The following is a 20,589-nucleotide window of genomic DNA, read 5'->3' as shown; positions in this document are numbered from 1 at the left end:
TCTCTCTCTCTCTCTCTCCGTCAGTGTCTCTCTCTCTCTCTTCCGTCAGTGTCTGTCTCTCTCTCTCTCTCTCCCCGTCAGTGTTCTGTGTGTCTCTCTCTCTCTCTCTCTCTCGCTCTCTCTCTCTCTCTCTCTCTCTCTCTCTCTCTCTTCCCCCCCGTCAGTCTCTCTCTCTCTCTCTCTCTCTCTCTTCCCCCCGTCAGTCTCTCTCTCTCTCTCTCTCTCTCTCTCTCCGTCAGTGTCTCTCTCTCTCTCTCTCTCTCTCTCTCCCCGTCTCTCTCTCCCCGTCAGTGTCTCTCTCTCTCTCTCTCTCTCTCTCCCCTGTCCCCGTCAGTGTCTCTCTCTCTCTCCCCGTCAGTGTCTCTCTCTCTCTCTCTCTCTCTCTCTCCCCGTCAGTGTCTCTCTCTCTCTCTCTCTCTCTCTCTCTCTCTCTCTCTCTCCCCATCAGTGTCTCTCTCTCTCCCCATCAGTGTCTCTCTCTCTCCCCATCAGTGTCTCTCTCTCTCCCCCGTCAGTGTCTCTCTCTCTCCCCCGTCAGTGTCTCTCTCTCTCCCCCGTCAGTGTCTCTCTCTCTCTCTCTCTCTCTCTCTCTCTCTCTCTTCTCTCTCTCTCTTCTCTCTCTCTCTCTCTCTCTCTCCCCGTCAGTGTCTCTCTCTCTCTCTCTCTCTCCCCGTCAGTGTCTCTCTCTCTCTCTCTCTCTCTCTCTCTCTCTCTCTCTCTCTCCGTCAGTCTCAAAACTCAATAATGTTCTTGAAATGTGGAGGTCAAGCATTCATAGATCAGGCAAGCAGTATACATGCAATAGTACTTAAATATACACATAACAATACTTCAACCACACTTATGATGTTCGGTGACTCAAAACGCTTTACAGTTCTGAGCTCAGTATTTCAGGCCAATCAAATATCTCATTACAAACTGCCAGTTTTTATACATTTCACTCATGTGAATTCGCACATTTCTGCATTAAACAATTATACCAAAAGTTAAAAAAGAACTCGTACGAGAAGAACCTATGCCTTTACAATAACTTCACTTAACCTGCAGAGATTGGGAGCAAGGAGCTACTGCACATGCGCGCACACTCAAGCGCGCATGTGCAGAGGTCCCGGCACTGTTTTCAGTGCTGGGACCTGGCTCCGCCCCCCACCCCTTGTGCTGCACTACGCCGAGCCCGAAGATGTCCTGAGGAGCTCGGAGAATCACAAGGTAAGATTTCGGTGCCCTTTTTATTCCAGAAAGTCGGCGCACCTTATGGAGGTGCACCATTTTTCTAGAGGATGGAAACTTGGGCCCAAAATAATGGGTTGCCCATTTTAAATTGAAATGAGGAAGAATTTCTTCTCTGAGGGTCGTGAATCTTTGGAATTCTCTACCTCAGAGAGCTGTGGAGGCTGGGTCATTGAATGTATTTAAGGTGGAGATAGACAAATATTTGAAGGATAAGGGAGTCGAGGTTAATGGGGAGCGGGCGAGAAAGTGGAGTTGAGACCAGGATCAGATCAGCCATGATCTTATTGAATGGCGGAGCAGGCTCGAGGGGCCAAATGACTTACTCGTGCTCCTATTTCTTATGTTCTTTTAGAACCCTACAATATAGGCCGTCAGGTCCAGGGTGTTTGTCGGCTTTTAGTCCCATTAGTTTCTCCAGTACTTTTTCTCTCCTTATATTAATTACAATAAGTTCCTCACCCTCATTAGACCCTTGGTTCCCCACCATTTTAGATATGCATATTGCGTCTTCTACTGTGAAGGCAGATACAATATATTTCTTTAACGATTTTGCCATTTCCTTATTCACCATAATTCTCCTGCCTCAGCTTCTAAGGGACCAATGTTTACTTTTGCTGCACTCTTTGTAAGAGCTTCTACAAGTATGTAAAATCAGTTTTTATATTTCTTGCTTGTTTTCTCTCATATCAATTTTTTGGTTATCCTTTGCTGGTTTCTGAAACTCTCCCAATCCTCAAGCTTAATACTATTGTTCGCAACATTATAAGCTTCTTTTAATCTAATGCTATCCTTAACTTTTTCAGTTAGTCACAGGATGGATCACTTTTCCTGTATAGTTTTTGTTTCTCAATGGAATGTATTTTTGTTGAGAATTGTGAAATATTTCTTTAGATGCTATCCATACCTTTTAATCTATTTTTCCAATCTACCTTCACCAACTCGCCCTTCATACCTATGTAATTGGCTTTATTTAAGTTTAAGACTCTAGTCTCGGCAGTCACTCCCAAACATGTGAAATTCTATCATATTATGATCACTGCCGTAGAGGATCCTTTACTATGAGATTGCTAATTAACAATGTCTCATTACACAATGCAAGATCTAAAATAGTCTGTTTCCTGGTTGATTCCATGACATATTGTTCTAGAAAACTGTCCAGAATGCATTCCATGAACTTCTCCAGACTACCTTTGCCAATTTGATTTTCCAGTCTATATGAAGATTAAAGTCCCCCACGATTATTGCATTACCTTTGTTACAAGCTCCTAATATTTCTTGATTAATATTCTGTCCAACGGTATAGCTACTGTTAGGGGGCCTATATACTACTCCCACCAGTGTTTTCTACCCCTTGTTATTCCTTATCTCCACCCATACTGATTCTACTTCTTGATCTTCTGAGCCAAGATCCTTTCTCTCTACTGGCCTGCACCTAATTTCTCTGTTTTCTATGTCATCCTTTATTATCAGGGCTACCTGCTCCTTTATCATTCTGCCTGTCTTTTCGAAACGTCAAGTACCCTGGAACATTTAGTTCCCAACTTTGGTCACCTTGCAACCACGTCTCTGTAATGGCTATTAGATCAAACCCATTTATCTCTATTGCTGGCTAAGATATGCATTTGAGAAGCAAGATTGCATTTAAAGGGAAAGCTGGATAAACATATGAGGGAGAAAGGAATAGAAGGATATGTTGAAAGGGTGAGATGAAGTAAGGAGTGAGGAGGCTTGTGTGGAGCAATAAATACTGGCATAGACTAGTTGAGCCGAATGGCCTATTTCTGTGCTGTACATGTTATGTAATTCTAATACTGTTCCCAGACTCCAGATCAAGTACCCTGATACACAGTGGGTTCTCCTCCATTGGCATGGCAAGTTCCTCTGTTTCCACTTTAGTGCCAAGGTGATGTAAGGATTGAGGGAGGAGAATATATGGTGATTCTGGCTTTAAAACCTGATTTCATAGAATTGTAGAAATTTACAGCACGGCAGGGGGCCATTTTGGCCCATCGTGTCTGCGCCAGCCAACAAAAAGCTATCCAGCCTAATCCCACTTTCCAGCTCTTGGTCTGTAGCCCTGTAGGTTACGGCACTTCAAGTGCACATCCAAGTACCCTTTAAATGTGGTGAGGGTTTCAGCCTCCACCACACTTTCAGGCAGTGAGTTCCAGACTCCCACCACCCGCTGGGTGAAGAAATGTCTCCTCAAATCTCCTACAAATAACTTGAAATCTATGTCCCCAGGCTGTTGACCCCTCTGCTAAGGGAAGTAGGTCCTTCCTATCCACTCTATCTAGGCCCCTCATAATTTTATACACCTCAATAAGGTCTCCCCTTAGCCTCCTCTCTTCCAAAGAAAACAAACTCAACCTATCCAATCTTTCCTCATAGCTAAAATTTTCCAGTCCAGGCAACATACTCGTAAATTTCCCCTGTACTCTCTCTAGTGCAATCGCATCTTTCCTGTAATGTGACCGGAACTGCACGCAGTACTCTAGCTGTGGCCTAACTAGTGTTTTATACAGTTCAAGCACAACCTCCCTGCTCTTATATTCTATGCCTCGGCTAATAAAGGCAAGTATCCTGTATGCCATCTTAATCACCTTATCTACCTGGCCTGCCACCTGCAGGGATCTGTGGACCTGCACTCCAAGGTCCCTTTGTTCCTCTACACTTCTCAGTGTCCTACCATTTACTGTGTATTCCTTTGCCTTGTTAGCCTTCCCCAAATGCATTACCTCGAACTTCTCCGGATTGAATTCCATTTGCCATTGTTATGCCCACCTGACCAGTTCATTGATATCTTCCTGCGGTCTACAGTTTTCTTCATTACCAACCACACAGCTGAATTTATTATCATCTGCAAACTTCTTAATCATACCCTCAACATTCAAGTCTAAGTCAATGATGTATACCACAAAAAGCAAGGGACCCAGCACTGAGCTGTGGAACCCCACTGGAAACAGCCTTCCAATCACAAAACACCCATCAACCATTACCCTTTGCTTCCTGCCTCTGAGCCAATTAAATCTTCTTCTTTACAACACAGGACAGACTTATTTTGAGTAAGGAAATCTGACAACTAGCTAACTTAAAGCTTGTTAGTTTGGTTGTTGAAGTGGACAGACTAAGTTGAGATGACTGTCACCACTATTGCTCTGAACCTGAACCAGTGAAAAGACATTCGGGTGCAGGGTGCCAAGCTAGTGCTGAAATACCATGTCTCTGCCTTAATTTGGAAATGGTCCAAAAATGATTATTCAGCCGGGAAGATAACTATTATGTGGATAATATGTAATTTCTATAAGTAAAATTTAAAAAAATTATTTAAGGATAAAAACTTATGACCGAATTGAAATTGTAAATCTGAACTAGCTGCAAATTGTGATGTATGTGATTTAGATTTTATCTCCATCATCATCATCATAGGCAGTCCCTCGGAATCGAGGAAGACTTATTTCCGCTCCTGAAGTGAGTTCTTTATGAGCTATTGAATTAATGGTCTGGATTTTTCGGCAAGAGTAACGGTGAGGCGTTCAGCACTCACCGTTATTAAGGAGTAAATTGAACAGCAACTTCTGGCGTCCGCACGTGCGCAGTTAAACGTGGAAATCAGACAGTTGCTGTCCGAGTTGCCCTGCTCCTGCACAAGCTTTGCTACACTGGTACATCGCCGAGAGACTCGGCATTCAAGTACATGCAATGCCGTGAAGTTGGGTTACTTAAAAAGAAGAAAGAAAGACAGACTTGCATTTATATACCGCCTTTCACGTCCACCGGATGTCTCAAAGTGCTTTACAGTCAATGACGTACTTTTGGAGTGAAGTAACTGTTGTAATGTGGGAAACCACATTACCCACTTATCCACTAGGTACCCTCTAACCTGCCAGGTAATGCAAGAAACCACCAGCTGCAGGTTGGGGCCATAAAAGGAGCGGAGCTGTGGCAGCCCGGGAGCAGTGGGGCGGCCCCGACTTTCGAGAAACCACCAGCCACAGGTTGGGGCCATAAAAAGAGGGGAGGTGCCACAGCCTGGGAGCAGCATGGAGGCCACTTCATGGAGCAGCGCGAGCTGTTGCAGGAGGGCGACAACTTGGAGAATGGACGTCACCAAAATCAAGGTCGCTGATTGGATCATGGGCAAATACAGCAGGAGCAGCGAGAGATTGTAGAGCGACGTGATCGGGGCCTAGGAGAGGCGTGAGTTCGGGGCCCAGAAGAGGCGAGGGCCCTGGGGCAGCACGGGCCAGCCCACACTGATGTGTGCGCACTAGGTCCATGCAGCAGAGCTGGTCTCCAGTTATCTTGGATAATCCTTGCCACTGGAACAAGACCTAGCTCTGTCAAACCCGTGTGGTGGCTGGTGTGCAACGGCCACCATACGTTAAAAAAATCAACGCACAGGCATCTTCCACCTTTCAATATGTAGTTCTAGGCCTGGAATGTCAGGTCCTTCATTGAATCACCTGTGAACTCATCCCTTTTTGGTGTAGAAGCAAGTCATCCTCGATACGAGGGACCGCCTAAAAAGAAGAACCCTCTAACCAGGCCAGAAAAAGTTACAGCTTGTCCGTTCAAGTATAATTGAATTTTTAACAGTGTGGCAAATGTTAATTCTTGCCAAACAACCTCTCTGGCACTGAAAGAAGTGTGGAGTCTCATTCCTTTAGATTTTAATTATTGGGAGAACTTTCTTCCTCTATCTCTCTCAATCCTATCCTTCTTTCCCCCTCTTTATTTTGCTTTCTGTACATGATTTTATGTTGAATTAAATATTCTAACTTGTACTTGCTGGTTTAGACTGATTGTGTCTAAGTGCGGATTCTTCAATCTTGTTGAGGAGACACGCTGTTGCTTGGCCTGCTCACACAGGTCCAGGATCCCCTGTAGAGGGCGTCTTGCTGTTGGGCTCTCCAATTACCGCAAATCTAAGTGTAAAAACCCACAGAACGTCTGTGGGAAAGTTTAAGTGCAGTGAGCAACGAGCGCCATTCGTTTGTTGCAGATCCCAAAACCTGGGCCATAGATTTTCCTGCAGAGTTTAGCCAAGTAAATAAAAGGCCTTTACTCTAAATATCTGTAGGAACAGCCTTGGAGACAACTTTCCCCTTCATATCCTGCTTCTTTCTGTGTCATTTGAGTCTCCTTACTTTTTTTCCCCTCCTTTCCCTTCCCCCTATCTTATACCTCTGTTAGCCAAATTTTATTTTAATCCTTAATGTTTAAAGTTTAATTTGTCTATGTTTGTCGGTTTTAGTGCCCCCTCCCACCCTTTTAGCCAGGGGGCACTTATATCATTTGTGCCCTCAACAAAAAAAACAAGGAGGCACTTGATTAATGTTGTCTACAAAAGTCGTTGTAGAGCTGTTTTGTTTTACAGATTACAATAAAATAGTTGTAAGAAAGTCTAGTTAAACACAGGCTGAGAATTTGTTAAATTGTTACATAATGAAATTGTATTCGTAACATGGCAAGAGAAAGCCATTTGTTTGTGGTCTGACTGCATGGAAAACTGAAATAATGGTTACATGGTTACTCAGAGAGGGAGGCGGCTCCTGTCCAGTAAAGTAAAGTACATAAAGTAAAGTAGTGACTTGGTTTAACAGGATAAAGCTGATGTATAATATTAACATATACATGAGTATTCTTACCCCAAAATAGTTAGAGCATTCCACCACTGGTTTGAGTTCATTGTCGTTGTGCACTTAACCTGAATCAATTTCCAGAAAAAGTTTTCTGGTTATGATGAAGTGGTAAGAGTAAAGTGGAAGTACTTCTGTAACATTCCAAATGACAAAACTTACTAATCAGAAAATGACACGTTGTTTTTCTGTGACGTACAATGTTTAAAAATAGGGTGGGGATGTGTTATAAGATGTCGAACTGGAATATTAGAAACTGCTTCTGCTACACTCTATGGTGTCACCGAAACCCCTCTTTGTTACAAGCCATAAGACACCGAGATAACTGTTCTTGACTTAAAAAGAGCAGTCCATAAATGTGTGTGCTAACATTCTGTGGTGATGTGTTTACAGTCAGACAGGAGCAGGAGCTGCGGAATGGTGGCCCGGTGGACAAGAAGCTGACCACTCTGGCAGATCTCTTCAGACCACCCATAGACCTAATGCACAAAGGCAGCTTTGAAACGGTGAGGGCTAGTAATGGAGCTATAATCATGAGTGACACTTACAGGAATGGAGCAACATTATTATGGAGATGCAGGGGCAGCGTTATCTCCATTTGTAGAGTGTTTTCTTTTTTAGTATAGTCATGTAACTAATCATTTGACTGCTGACCACATTGTTGCTTAAATTCAGTGTTGTCTTGTTTGACATAAGTCTCTCAGAAGCCCTCCATCATGCACTGTCTTCAGTGCAAAAGAGAGAGCTGGTGACTTACTCCTATTGCTTTCAAGGAGATGTCCAACAGTACCTAGGGGAGGTTTGCTTGGCCTCGGCATTTTTTTTAAGTATCTGAACCCTTATTGCTACTACCCGGAATGGGATAGTATACACTAACATTCTCTTGTCTGGTAGTGGGATACCATATACCTGCAGTAGATCATTTTATGTATATGATCAATGCCTTCTAAATGTTAAGTCTGGATTTTGGTTCTTCCCTCACGGGTTAAATGCATTAATTATTACCTAAGGCTCTTTTGGAGAGAAAAAACATTTTGGTAACACTACTTTCACTTAAATAGCACTTTTAATATGGAAAAATGTTCCATAGCACTTCAGAGGTTTAATAAAAACATTGATTTTGAAAACTTTAAAAGTTGTCGATGTACAAATCAGGTTGGTCTTAACATTTGAAAAGAACCATATACTACTGTGTCTCACCCCTTTCAATTGCTTTCTCTACTAATCAATTCCATTGCCTCTTGAATTTGTCCACAATTTCTGCCTACCCTGTCAGTTTGTCCTATATAACCACTGTACTCTGTGTAAAGTAGTTTAAAACTCAAACTGTTTTTCATAATCTCTCAAACTTGAGCCTATTGTTGCAGTTTATGATTATAGCAAATACATTTTCCGGGTCCAATTTATTTACACCCTGTAAAATTTAGTTGCTTATTCCCTGGTGCAAATATTCATAATTTCCAAAGTTTCTCCTCAAAGTTGCCTAATCTAAGATAGCAATTTGGTCGCCCTTTTCCAATGCCAAGATGTCCTCAGTGACTCGAATTGTACGCCAGACCATTGCTTAGTACAAGCTCACAATCACTTCCTGGGAGCGATGGGGTCTCTCTCTGAATCTTACAATCGTGTATTTAGAATATAACTTGAAAGTTTTTAAAGTATCTGTATACATTTTTCTGCATGTAAGACCCCCTTACCTTTCACATCAAGTCTGCCCAACTCAGATATAGTTTGAATTCAGGATGAAGCTCATTTTACATTTGCCACAATGGTACAGGGCTATTTTCATTATAACAGAGGAGGTGAGCAGTGGATTTGATAAAGGCTTTGAAAATTATGAAGGGAGCAGACAGTGTAGATCGAATCAGACTGTGATGCAAGAGTCCTAGATTGAGAGGACATGGATTCAAGTGATTTCGGACTGAACAGGCAAAACCTTTTTTTTTTACACTGAGGGTTGTGAGGATGTGGAATGCAAAACGGATTGAAGCTGAGACCTTGTTAGCATTTGACAATAGGTTTGTTAGGTGGTTGAAAGAGTGATAAATGGATATTGGAACAGAGTGGGTGCATAGGATTAGGACTACTGCTCAGGTGGAGGAGAAACACCAACATAGACTGGTTGGGCCAAAAATAAACATTGTGACTGGCAGTGGAGTTACATTTTACAGGTACCTGGAGCACAAACTGATAGTCAGCATTACCCTTTGCTAGTCAGGTAGCCACAAATAGTCATGTATCCATCCTCACTCTTTGCACTGGCACCTGGCTGGGTATCATCAGCTGAGAGTGGGATTTGCAGGATGCCTGGCTGGCCAGGGCTATGTGTCGTGCTGACTCGGGTATATAATTGCCTAATTGGCTAAAAAGCTGTTGCTCACCATTTTTGCTGTACCTTGGTAAGAACCATCGAGCCTCGATGTCAAGCAGTTGGAAATCCCCCATTCTGAAAATTCTCACTTTGCAGCTGTGCAAGATCATTACTGAAGCACTGGACTAGATTGTGTTGCTCAAAAATGACTAACTCTGGCAGATCGTTAAAGATGCTTCCAGTGCCATATTGGAGACCATTGTCTTCGCTAAGCAGTAGCACTAAGCCTGGTTCAATGAACATGAGCTGGATTTCTTTGTCCAGCAATTGAGAGCTTCAATAACTGGCCAGCTGGCGAGCTGTCATAAACAAGAAGCTCGTGTGCGGTGACTTGTGTCACACGCAGAATGAGAGATGGGACAAGAAGGCAGATAAGATCTGAGCATGGGCAGAAGCCCAGATGACAACTTGCTCATCACTAGCAAGACACTCATCCTGCAATAGTGTTTTTTTGACAACATATTGAGTAGACCATCAACCATCAGCAAGTCTATGGCTGTTTGGCCTACCCAATAAGGTGCAAATTGCTCCTGCAATATACAGGCTAGCTCAACATCCCTCCCCCATTCTGGTGGAGTGTAATCCTGCCACAACAAACATGGGTGAAATGTCTCGGACATGTTCTAGTCCGATAGGATGATGTGCAAACTCCAGATGTAACTCGGGGAAATACAGCGCAGCCTGGAATCTATTTCTGGAAGTCTACAAGAGTCAGGCACATGCTACACAGACTCATAACCCCTTTTCCTTCTCCCCAGATCATTCAGCCATTATGTCTCTGGAACATTTTCCTTGCTGACTCTAGAGTGGTCCCAGCTAGTTTCGCAAGATTCCACTGGAAATGTTCTGCTATTGATTTTGTAGACTGGATGTTATCTACCTGCATTTTAAAAGGGCATGTGACACTGTCTCGCGAAAGAGACTACCGCAAAAGGTAACGGCCCATGGATTAGATAGAATGTACTGAACTGATAAAACAATGAATAGTTGAAAGAAAGCAGCGAGTTGTAAATTGGAAGACATCTGCCTGGTAATTGGTTGATACTGGGAGCAACTGAGACTTAAAAGAAAGAAAGATGTGCATTTACATAGTGCCTTTCATTACCTCATGACATCCCAAAGCACTTTACAGCCAATTAAGTGCTTTTTAAGTGTCGTTGCTGTTGTAATGTAGAAAACATGGCAACCAATTTGCGCACAGCAAGCTGCTGCAAACAGAATGTGATAACCAGCTTATTACACTCATAATAAAGGGTGAGGCTGAGTACTGTGTGTAATGAGCAAGTGTGACCTTAACTCCTTTAATAAAATTCCAGAGTGTAAGTACATCGTGGGTAGCCTGCTTATATATTGTGCTCCCAAGGGATGCTGGGATCCCTTGGGGACTCCAACAGGTAGGCCCTCTGGTGGTCAGGTGTAAAATGCAGGTTACAAGGGGCTAAATACATAACATCACTCCCCCGTGAAGTCAACAGTACACTTATTTACAAGGTCAGACGATCTGGGTCTTTACACTCCCTTGTCAATCGTCTCGGTACAAATGCGGGTGTGGTGGGTTGGTCAGCTCTTCACTGGGCTGTTGGGCAGTTGGCCTTGCCGGGCTGCTGGGGATGATGAGCTCGGTTTCGTGGTCAACCATGATGTCAGTTGCCACGTGTGTGTGTGTGTTGGAGGGTCAAAGTTGGTGGTGTCCTCTTCAAGTTGTTCGTAGCTGTTGGTGAACCACAATTTGATTTGGTCGAAAATGTTTTCTGTGCGTTTATCCATTGGCCAATTTGACCTGAAACACCATACTCCCCTCTTTGGCTGTGACCGTGCCAGCAAGCCATTTGGGACCATGTCCATAATTTAGCACAAACACAGGATCATTGATCTCAATATCACGTGACAAATTTACGCGGTCATGGTACACACTTTGTTAATGCCGCTTGCCCTCCATGTGATCGTGGTGATCAGAGTGGACAAGAGAGAGCCTTGTTTTAAGCGCCCTATTCATGAGCAGCTCAGCTGGGGGAACCCCGGTGAGTGAGTGAGGTCTGGTGCGGTAGCTGAGCAGCACTCGGGACAACCAGGTCTGCAGGGAGCCTTCTGACACATTTTTCAAGCTTTGCTTGATGGTCTGAACTGCCCGTTGGATGCGGGCTTGAACGGGGCAGATGTGACATATTTGATCCCGTTGCGGGTCACGAATTCCTTGAATTCAGCACTGGTGAAGCATGGCCCATTGTCGCTCACTGGGACATCAGGCAAGCCGTGCGTGGCAAACATGGCTCGTAGGCTTTTATTGGTGGCCGTGGACGTGCTTACAGACATTATTGCACAGTCAGTCCATTTCAAGTACGCGTCCACGACAACCAAAAACATTTTGCCTAGGAATGGGCCTGCATAGTCTATATGGATCCTCGACATGGTTTGGATGGCCACGACCACAAACTTAGCGGTGCCTCTCTGGGTGCATTGCTCAGCTGAGAGCAAATGTTGCACTGGCGCACGCATGACTAAATCTGAGTCGATGCTGGGCCACCACACATGGAATTTGGCTGTGGCTTTCATCATTACGATGCTTGGGTGGGTGCTGTGCAGTTCACATGTGAATGTGTCTGCCTTTCTGGGGCAAGACCAGGCGATTGCCCCACAATAGACAGTAGACCTGCAGGGACAACTTGTCTTTGCATCTGTGGAACGGCTTAATCGCCTCCTGCATCTCCGCTGGGACACTGGACCAGCTCCCATGGAGGACACAGTTTCTTTACCAAGGACAGTAAAGGATCCTGGCTGGTCCAGGTCCTGATCTGGCGGGCTGTAATGGGGGACTTCTCGTTCTCGAATGCGTCCATGACCATGAGCAAGTCTGCTGGCTGTGCCATTTCCACCCTGGTGGTGGGCAATGGCAGCTGACTGAGAGCATCTGCGCAGTTCTCTGTGCCCAGTCTGTAGCGGATTACATAGTTGTATGCCGACAGCGTGAGCACCCATCTTTGGATGCGGGCAGAGGCATTGGTATTAATCCCTTTGCTCTCAGAGAACAGCGATATGAGCGGCTTGTGGTCAGTTTCAAGCTCAAACTTGAGGCCAGATAAGTACTGGTGCATTTTTATTAACCCGTAAGCGCATGCTGGAGCCTCTCTCTCAACCATGCTGTGGGTCCTTTCAGCCTTGGACAAACTCCTGGACGCATAAGCGACCGGTTGCAAAATCCCCGATTCGTTAGCCTGTTGTAGCACAACCCGACCCCATATGACGACGCATTGCAAGCTAGCACTAATCGTTTACAAGGGTTATAGAGGACAAGCAGTTTGTTAGAACACAACAGATTTCTGACTTTCTTAAAGGCAGCCTCTTGTGAATTCCCCCATACCCAGTTGTCTCCGTTGCGTAGTAGCACATGGAGAGGTTCTAGCAGGGTGCTTAACCCAGATAGGAAATTACCGAAATAGTTAAGGAGTCCCAGGAACGACCGCAGCTCCGTCACGTTCTTTGGTCGCGGCGTGTTCTTGATGGCCTCCGTCTTGGCGTCGGTGGGTCTGATGCCGCCTGCTGCGATTCTCCTTCCCAAGAATTCGACGTCCTGTGCCAGGAAAACACACTTCGAGCGTTTCAATCTGAGCCCCACGTAATCCAACCGACTAAGAACCTTCTCCAGATTCTTCAAGTGCTCCATGCTGTCCCGACGTGTAACCAATATGTCATCCTGGAAGCCACTGTACAAGGAACCGACTTTAGCAGGCTCCCATGTTCCGCTGGAAGATCGCCACGGCCGACCGAATCCTGAACGGGCACCGGTTGTAGATAAACAGACCTTTGTGCTTGTTGATGCAGGTGAGGCCTTTCAAAGACTCCTCCAGTTCCTACGTCATGTAGTCCGACCGAGGTCAGCTCCCAGCTTGGTGAACATCTTCCCTCCAGCCTGGGTCGCAAATAGGTCGTCTGCCTTGGGTAGCGGGTACTGATCCTGCAGCGAAAAATGGTTCATTGTTACTTTATAGTCCCCACAAATTCTAACTGTGCCGTCCTCCTTGAGTACCGGGACAATCGGATTGGCCCAGTCGTTAAATTCCACCGGCGCGATGATGCCTTCATGTTGCAGCCTGTCCAGCTCAATTTCAACTTTTTCACGCATCATGTACGGTACCGCCCGTGCCTTATGGTGGATGAGTCGCGTACCGGGAACCAAATAGATCTGCACTTTCACCCCCGAGAAGCTTCCAATGCCTGGCTCGAACAACAGTGCGAACTTGCTTAGAACCTGGGTACATGAGACGTCGTCGACGGATGAAAGCGCTCGGATGTTGTCCCAGTTCTAGCGGATTTTTGCCAGCCAGCTTCTGCCAAACAATGTGGGGCCATCCCTTGGCACAAACCACAGCGGGAGTTTGTGTACTGCTCCGTCATAGGAGACTTTGACTTCTGCACTGCCAATTACAGGGATTAGTTCCTTGGTGTAAGTCCTTAGTTTGGTGTGAATGGGGCTGAGCTTGGGCCTGACTGCCTTCTTTCCCCACAGCCTGTCGAAGGCCTTTTTACTCATTATGGACTGACTTGCCTCCGTGTCCAGTGCCATAGATACTGGAATGCCGTTCAGTTCAACTTTCAACATTATTGGTGGACATTTCGTAGTGAACGAGGCTCCAATTCAGCCTGATCCACTGTAGATCGATCTTCCTCTGCAACATGGTGGTTTGCAGGGTTTGCAGCTCGCCTGCACTTTCGTTGGAGGTGTCCCATTGTTCTGCAACCATTGCACACATAGTGGTTAAAGCGGCATTGATGGGACCAATGATCACCTCCGCAGCGCCAACAGGGTGTTAACTGCCTCATATTAACAGATGATGGCGGACTCTGGGTCAATTGAGGTCGGGCCACAGCAGCCGGCGTGTACGTTCTGCCCTGTACATTTCTCCTCCAAACCGACGTTACTTTATGCATAGTACTGGCCGAAACTGCTTTGTTCTGCGAAATCTGCTTGGTGTTGTCGCTGATGGACATAAATGCCTGGGCTGTCGTGATGGCTTTACTTAGGTTCAGAGTTTCTACAGTCAACAGTTTGCGAAGGATTGTCTCATGTCCAATGCCCAATACAAAAAAGTCTCAGCTTTTGTTCTAGGAATCCCTCAAACTCACAATGTCCTGCTAGACGCCTTAGTTTGGCGACGTAGCTCGCCACTTCCTGGCCCTCCGATCGTTGACATGTGTAGAACCGATATCTCGCCATTAAAACGTTTTCTATAGGAGTTAGGTGCTCCCGGACCAGCGTACACAATTCTTCGTAGGATTTCTCCGTTGGTTTTACTGGAGTCAGGAGATTCTTCATGAGGCCATAGGTTGTTGCCCCACAGACAGTTGGGAGGATCGCCCTTCATTTGGTAGCGTTCTCGTCCCCTTCTAGTTCGTTGGCCACAAAGTATTGATTGAGTCTCTCCACGAAGGCCTTCCAATTGTCCCCTTCTGAGAACTTCTCCAGGATGCCGACTGTTCTTTGCATTTTCGCGTGATTGTTCGTTACCTCGTCGCCAATTATTACACTCATAATAAAGGGTGAGGCTGAGTACTGTGTGTAATGAGCAAGTGTGACCGTAGCTCTTTTTAATAAGATTCCAGAGTGCAAGTACCTCGTGGGTGACCTGCTTATATACTGTGCTCCCAAGGGATGCTGGGATCCCTTGGGACTCCAACGGGTGGGCCCTCTGGTAGTCAGGTTTCATGCAGGTTACAAAGGGTTAAATACATAACACACATAATCTGTTGTAGTGATTGGTTGAGGGATAAATATTGGCCAAGATACTGGAAAGAATTCTCCTGCTTTTCAAATATTGCCGTGGAATCTTCTACATCCACCTGAGCGGGCAAGTGGGGCTTCGGTTTAATGTCGCATCTAAAAGACGGTGCCTTCGACAGTGCAGCACTCCCTCAGTACTGCACTGTAGTGTCAGCCTAGATTTTGTACTCAAGTCCCTGGAGTGGAACTTGAACCCACAACCTTCTTCTCCGAGGTGAGGGTGCTGCCCACTGAGCCGCAGCTAACACCTGGAGACTGGACTCAGTTCAAAAATGCTAAAATTTTCAGATGGGACCAAATGGGACCAGTGCCGAAAGAGCACACGCTCTGAAGGATATGCAGCAGCTGGATTTGTGGGCAGGCAAGTGACCGCTTCCATTTAAAGATGGAATTTAGCAGGCTGAGAGTGATGATGTATCCTGGGACTCTTGACAAAAGTCTCATGAGACCTGATGGAGGCTTTTATGATAATGAAGGGGCTCAATAAGTTGGAAACAAAAATTTTCCTGCGATATCACTAGGTTGATTCTGGAGATGAGGAGGTTACCTTACGATTCACTCGGTTGATTCCGGAGATGAGGGGGTTACCTTATGATGATAGATTGAGTAGACTGGGTCTTTACTCGTTGGAGTTCAGAAGGATGAGGGGTGATCTTATAGAAACATTTAAAATAATGAAAGGGATAGACAAGATAGAGGCAGAGAGGTTGTTTCCACTGGTCGGGGAGACTAGAACTAGGGGGCACAGCCTCAAAATACGGGGGAGCCAATTTAAAACCGAGTTGAGAAGGAATTTCTTCTCCCAGAAGGTTGTGAATCTGTGGAATTCTCTGCCCAAGGAAGCAGTTGAGGCTAGCTCATTGAATGTAATCAAGTCACAGATAGATAGATTTTTAACTAATAAGGGAATTAAGGGTTATGGGGAGCGGGCGGGTAAGTGGAGCTGAGTCCACGGCCAGATCAGCCATGATCTTGTTGAATGGCGGAGCAGGCTCGAGGGGCTAGATGGCCTACTCCTGTTCCTAATTCTTATGTTCTTATGATATATAGAATTTCAGAACTGGATGAGGAAAACAAAAGTATACAGACAATTCAGAGAATTTCTTCGAAAAGTGATCATATGGAACAAACTGTCAGTGCAAGGAATTCAGTAGGAAACTGAGATTCCTGGTATCGGAACGTATTCATAGCTGATGAAATAAATGCTATATCGTGATAGATTACTGGAAAGGGGGAATTTGAAGAGACAGACTGGACCGATGGTCTTTTCCCAGAAGTAAATTGTGTGCTACTATCTCTGAAGGTGGCCCCATTTAGATGTTTTAGATGACTTGAGAGGTTGGGGATAATCAAATTATTCTGTTGTACATTTAGTAGTTTCAATATTCTCTCCTAGGGCTCAATTTTCCCCAATGATTTGCACCGGTTTTTTTGGAGCAGGCTGCTCTTTTTGGCCTAAGTTGAAAAACCACAGTTTCCCCAATCAATTTGCACCAGTGTAACTCAGTTAGTTATGATTTTTTTAGCTCAGTTTTTTTTCAGCCAAAGGGGGCTAAACCAACCAGCTACGCCAGTTAGGGAAGTTTGGGCAGCTGAGAGTTACTCCAGTTGTGCTTAAGCCAGCTTATGAGGCCTTTGCAGAAAAACCTTTGGAGAGTTAAGGAAACCGGCGCAGGTAAGGAAAGCGGCGCAGCAGATGCCCGGACACATTAAAAGAATTGAAAAACACATAGCAGCAACTTACCTCCAACCCCGCCCGAAGGCTGCCCGGTCCCATTCTCGATTCCCGGTTCAGAGAGAGAGAGAGAGAGAGAGAGACACAGAGAATGGAACCAGACCTGCAAGCCCTTCAGGCAGGCTTGGAGGTAAGTTGCTGCTGTATGTTTTTCAATTTTAATGTGTTGGGAGCTGTCTGTATGCTTCAACTCGCATTGTGTCCCTGGTTACCATGGCAGCCTGATCTTTTTGACGCAGATCAAGGCTCCACCCCCAAAACTAAAGGTTGGGTTAAGCCACGCCAAAATGAAGAAATCCAACGGGGAAACTTAGAATTTCTTTTTGGCGTACTTAGGCCCCAAAAAATCGGCCGACACCGAAAAAATGTTTTGGGGAAAATTGAGCCCCTAGTTTGGTGTTCAAACAGAGGGGGCAATATTAAACTAAAAAATGACTTGCGATAAAGGTGGTCTCCTTGCTGCTCGACTGCCCTGGATGAACCATCAGATGACTGAAGAGGAGTGGCAATGTCTTGATAGAAACTCTGAGCTGCACTTCAAATATTCACATGTTGGTGAACATTGATATAAAGAGGAAGCAGTGCATGATACCAGTAAAATCAGCCAAAATGCAGGATTGGTGAGTAATGCTGAAAAAATAGGATAGACCTCGAGACTTGACTACTCCAACCCACTCCTGGCTGGCCGCCTACATTCTACCCTACGTAAACTTGAGATCATCCAAAACTCGTCAGTCCATATCCTAACTCACCAAGTCCCGCTCACCCATCACTCCTGTGCTCGCAGACCTATATTGGCTCCCGGTTAAGCAACATCTCGATTTCAAAATTTTCATTCTTTATTACAAATCACTCCATGGCCTCGTCCCTATCTCTGTAATCTCCTTCAGCCTCACAACCCCTTGAGATGTCTGTGCTCCTCAAATTCTGCCCTCTTGAGCATCCCTGATTATAACTGCTCAACCATTGGTGGCCATGCCTTCAGCTGCCTGGGCCCCAAGCTCTGGAACTCCCTCTCTAAACCCCTCCAACTCTCTTTCCTCTTTTAAGATGCTCCTTAAAACCTACCTCTTTGACCAAGCTTTTGGTCATCTGCCATAATTTCTTTTGTGGCTCGATGTCAAATTTATTTGTTTTGTCTGAAAACACTTCTGTGAAGCGCCTTGGGACGTTTTACTACATTAACGGCGCTATATAAATGCAAGTTGTGTTGATACCATCCCAACACATTATGGATGACCACATTACTGAGAATCAGGAAGCCCTGAATATAGTCAACCACTTTCTTTTCAACTAAACTAAGAAGAACCTGATCTGAATATACTCAGGCAAGGTCCTTGCGTTATTCTAGAAGTACAAAGGTACTTGGAAACCTATCTAACTCGAGATCTGCAATGTGGTGGTGCTTCCCATATTGATATGCAGAATCAGGATTTGGACCCATTTTAAACAAATAAAAAGAGGCTTGATGTGTTATTTCTTCGACAGGAGAGAGAAGGAACTGAGCGACTTGCATAGTTTTCTGTGTCTTACCTGTTCCTCATGGACATTTGCTAACTGAATCACACTACTAATGTAGTTACTGAGATATTTGGTAACTTAACATACAAGTGAATATTTCAGCCAGTTACTAATTTTTTCCCTCTGGATGCATGATATTTGAGACCACATTTTCAGGTGTTAAGCCTCTGCAAGGCATGACTGGATTGACGCACTAAATGTAAGATATTAAAATTCTATATAGATTTTCTTTGAGGGTTCAGTGCAGCTTAGATTAGCAATGTTCAACGTCTGTACTCAGAATCCGTATTGTATGATCGGTACTCAGAATATTACAGCACAGAAGGAGACCATTTGGCTCATTGTACCTATGCTGGAAAATGAAATCTCAGTGAATTATAGATGAATAAATAGTTTGTATGATGTAAGAAACGTGAGAATGGGAGGAATAGAGATGTGTGAAAGGGAAGCAGACTGGAATGCACAAACTGATGTCAATACATCATGGGCATACAGAGACAGGTTTAGAAGAATACAAAGGGAATCGAAGAGGATGAAAAAACCAAGCACGACAAATGTATGGGAGGCATTGACAGAGGGGGCAAACTGGAAAAGAATCCAACAGAAATCTAAATAAAGTATTAGTTACAGGAGATCAAATGACATTATAAAAGATGTTAAGATACTTACCGATTTTTCACTCTTAACTCCTGCTAAAGGTAACTGAAATGCATCATGAAATGCAAGCATTGGATTACTAGATTGCTTAAGCAACGTAGTATATCAACCATTCTGATGTTCAAATCAGTTGAGTTCAGTTTCCATCAGGACCACAGCACCGAGGCTGTTCTGGTTCGTAACCAACAACCTCCTTTGTTTCTCTACTTGTGTTCAGTACAGGCAACTGCTCCCTCTTCACTGTCTCTCCTCTCCACTTTCACTTAGTTCCATTCCCACCTGTCTCAGCATCCTTCATAAACTCCAACTCATCCAAAACTGCACTACCCAAACCCAAATCAGAAACTAGGGTCCTGAACTTAAGGAAAGGTAACATTGATGGTTTGAGGTGTGAATTGGCTAGAATAGACTGGCAAATGATACTTAAAGGGTTGACGGTAGATAGGCAATGGCAAACATTTAAAGATCACATGGATGAACTTCAGCAATTGTACATCCCTGTCTGGAGTAAAAATAAAACTGGGATGGTGGCTCAACTGTGGCTAACAAGAGAAATTAAGGATAGTGTTAAATCCAAGGAAGAGGCATATAAATTGGCCAGGAAAAGCAGCAAACCTGAGGACTGGGAGAAATTTAGAATTCAGCAGAGGAGGACAAAGGGTTTAATTAAGAGGGGGAAAATAGAGTACGAGAAGAAGCTGGCTGGGAACATAAAAACTGACTGCAAAAGCTTCTATAGATAAGTGAAGAGAAAAAGATTAGTGAAGACAAACGTAGGTCCCTTGCAGTCGGATTCAGGTGAATTTATAATGGGGAGCAAAGAAATGGCAGACCAATTGAACAAATACTTTGGTTCTGTTTTCACGAAGACACAAAGACACCAATAACCTTCCAGAAGTACTAGAGGACCGAGGGTCTAGTGAGAAGGAGGAACTGAAGGATATCCTTATTAGGCGGGAAATTGTGTTAGGGAAATTGATGGGATTGAAGGCCGATAAATCCCCGGGGCCTGATAGTCTGCATCCCAGAGTACTTAAGGAAGTGGCCCTAGAAATAGTGGATGCATAGGTGATCATTTTCCAACAGTCTATCGACTCAGGATCAGTTCCTATGGACTAGAGGGTAGCTAATGTAACACCACTTTAAAAAGGGAGGGAGAGGGAAAGCGGGTAATTATAGACCGGTTAGCCTGACATCAATAGTGGGGAAAATGTTGGAATCAATTATTAAGGATGAAATAGCAGCGCATTTGGAAAGCAGTGACCGGATCGGTCCAAGTCAGCATGGATTTATGAAAGGAAAATCATGCTTGATAGAAACATAGAAACATAGAAAATAGGTGCAGGAGTAGGCCATTCGGCCCTTCTAGCCTGCACCGCCATTCAATGAGTTCATGGCTGAACATTCAACTTCAGTACCCCATTCCTGCTTTCTCGCCATACCCCTTGATCCCCCTAGAAGTAAGGACCTCATCTAACTCCTTTTTGAATATATTTAGTGAATTGGCCTCAACAACTTTCTGTGGTAGAGAATTCCACAGGTTCACCACTCTCTGGGTGAAGAAGTTCCTCCGCATCTCGGTCCTAAATGGCTTACCCCTTATCCTTAGACTGTGACCTCTGGTTCTGGACTTCCCCAACATTGGGAACATTCT

At 44.7% G+C, this 20,589-nt stretch overlaps 1 protein-coding gene across 1 annotated transcript in view; it reads left to right on the top strand.

Moving 5' to 3' along the window:
• Positions 1–20,589, top strand: part of LOC139265253 (UBX domain-containing protein 7-like) — a 119,685-nt gene that overhangs the window by 67,252 nt on the left and 31,844 nt on the right. Inside the window, exon 5 of the mRNA XM_070882192.1 lies at positions 7,269–7,381. Within this exon, the coding sequence (XP_070738293.1) occupies positions 7,269–7,381 (113 nt within the window). The remainder of the gene's footprint in view (positions 1–7,268; positions 7,382–20,589) is intronic.

This window comes from Pristiophorus japonicus, chromosome 6 (assembly GCF_044704955.1).
Source record: "Pristiophorus japonicus isolate sPriJap1 chromosome 6, sPriJap1.hap1, whole genome shotgun sequence".
NCBI classification, from domain to species: Eukaryota; Metazoa; Chordata; class Chondrichthyes; family Pristiophoridae; genus Pristiophorus; species Pristiophorus japonicus.
The sequence above is the reverse complement of the archived record's forward strand: the minus strand, read 5'-3'. Positions and strand labels throughout refer to the sequence as shown.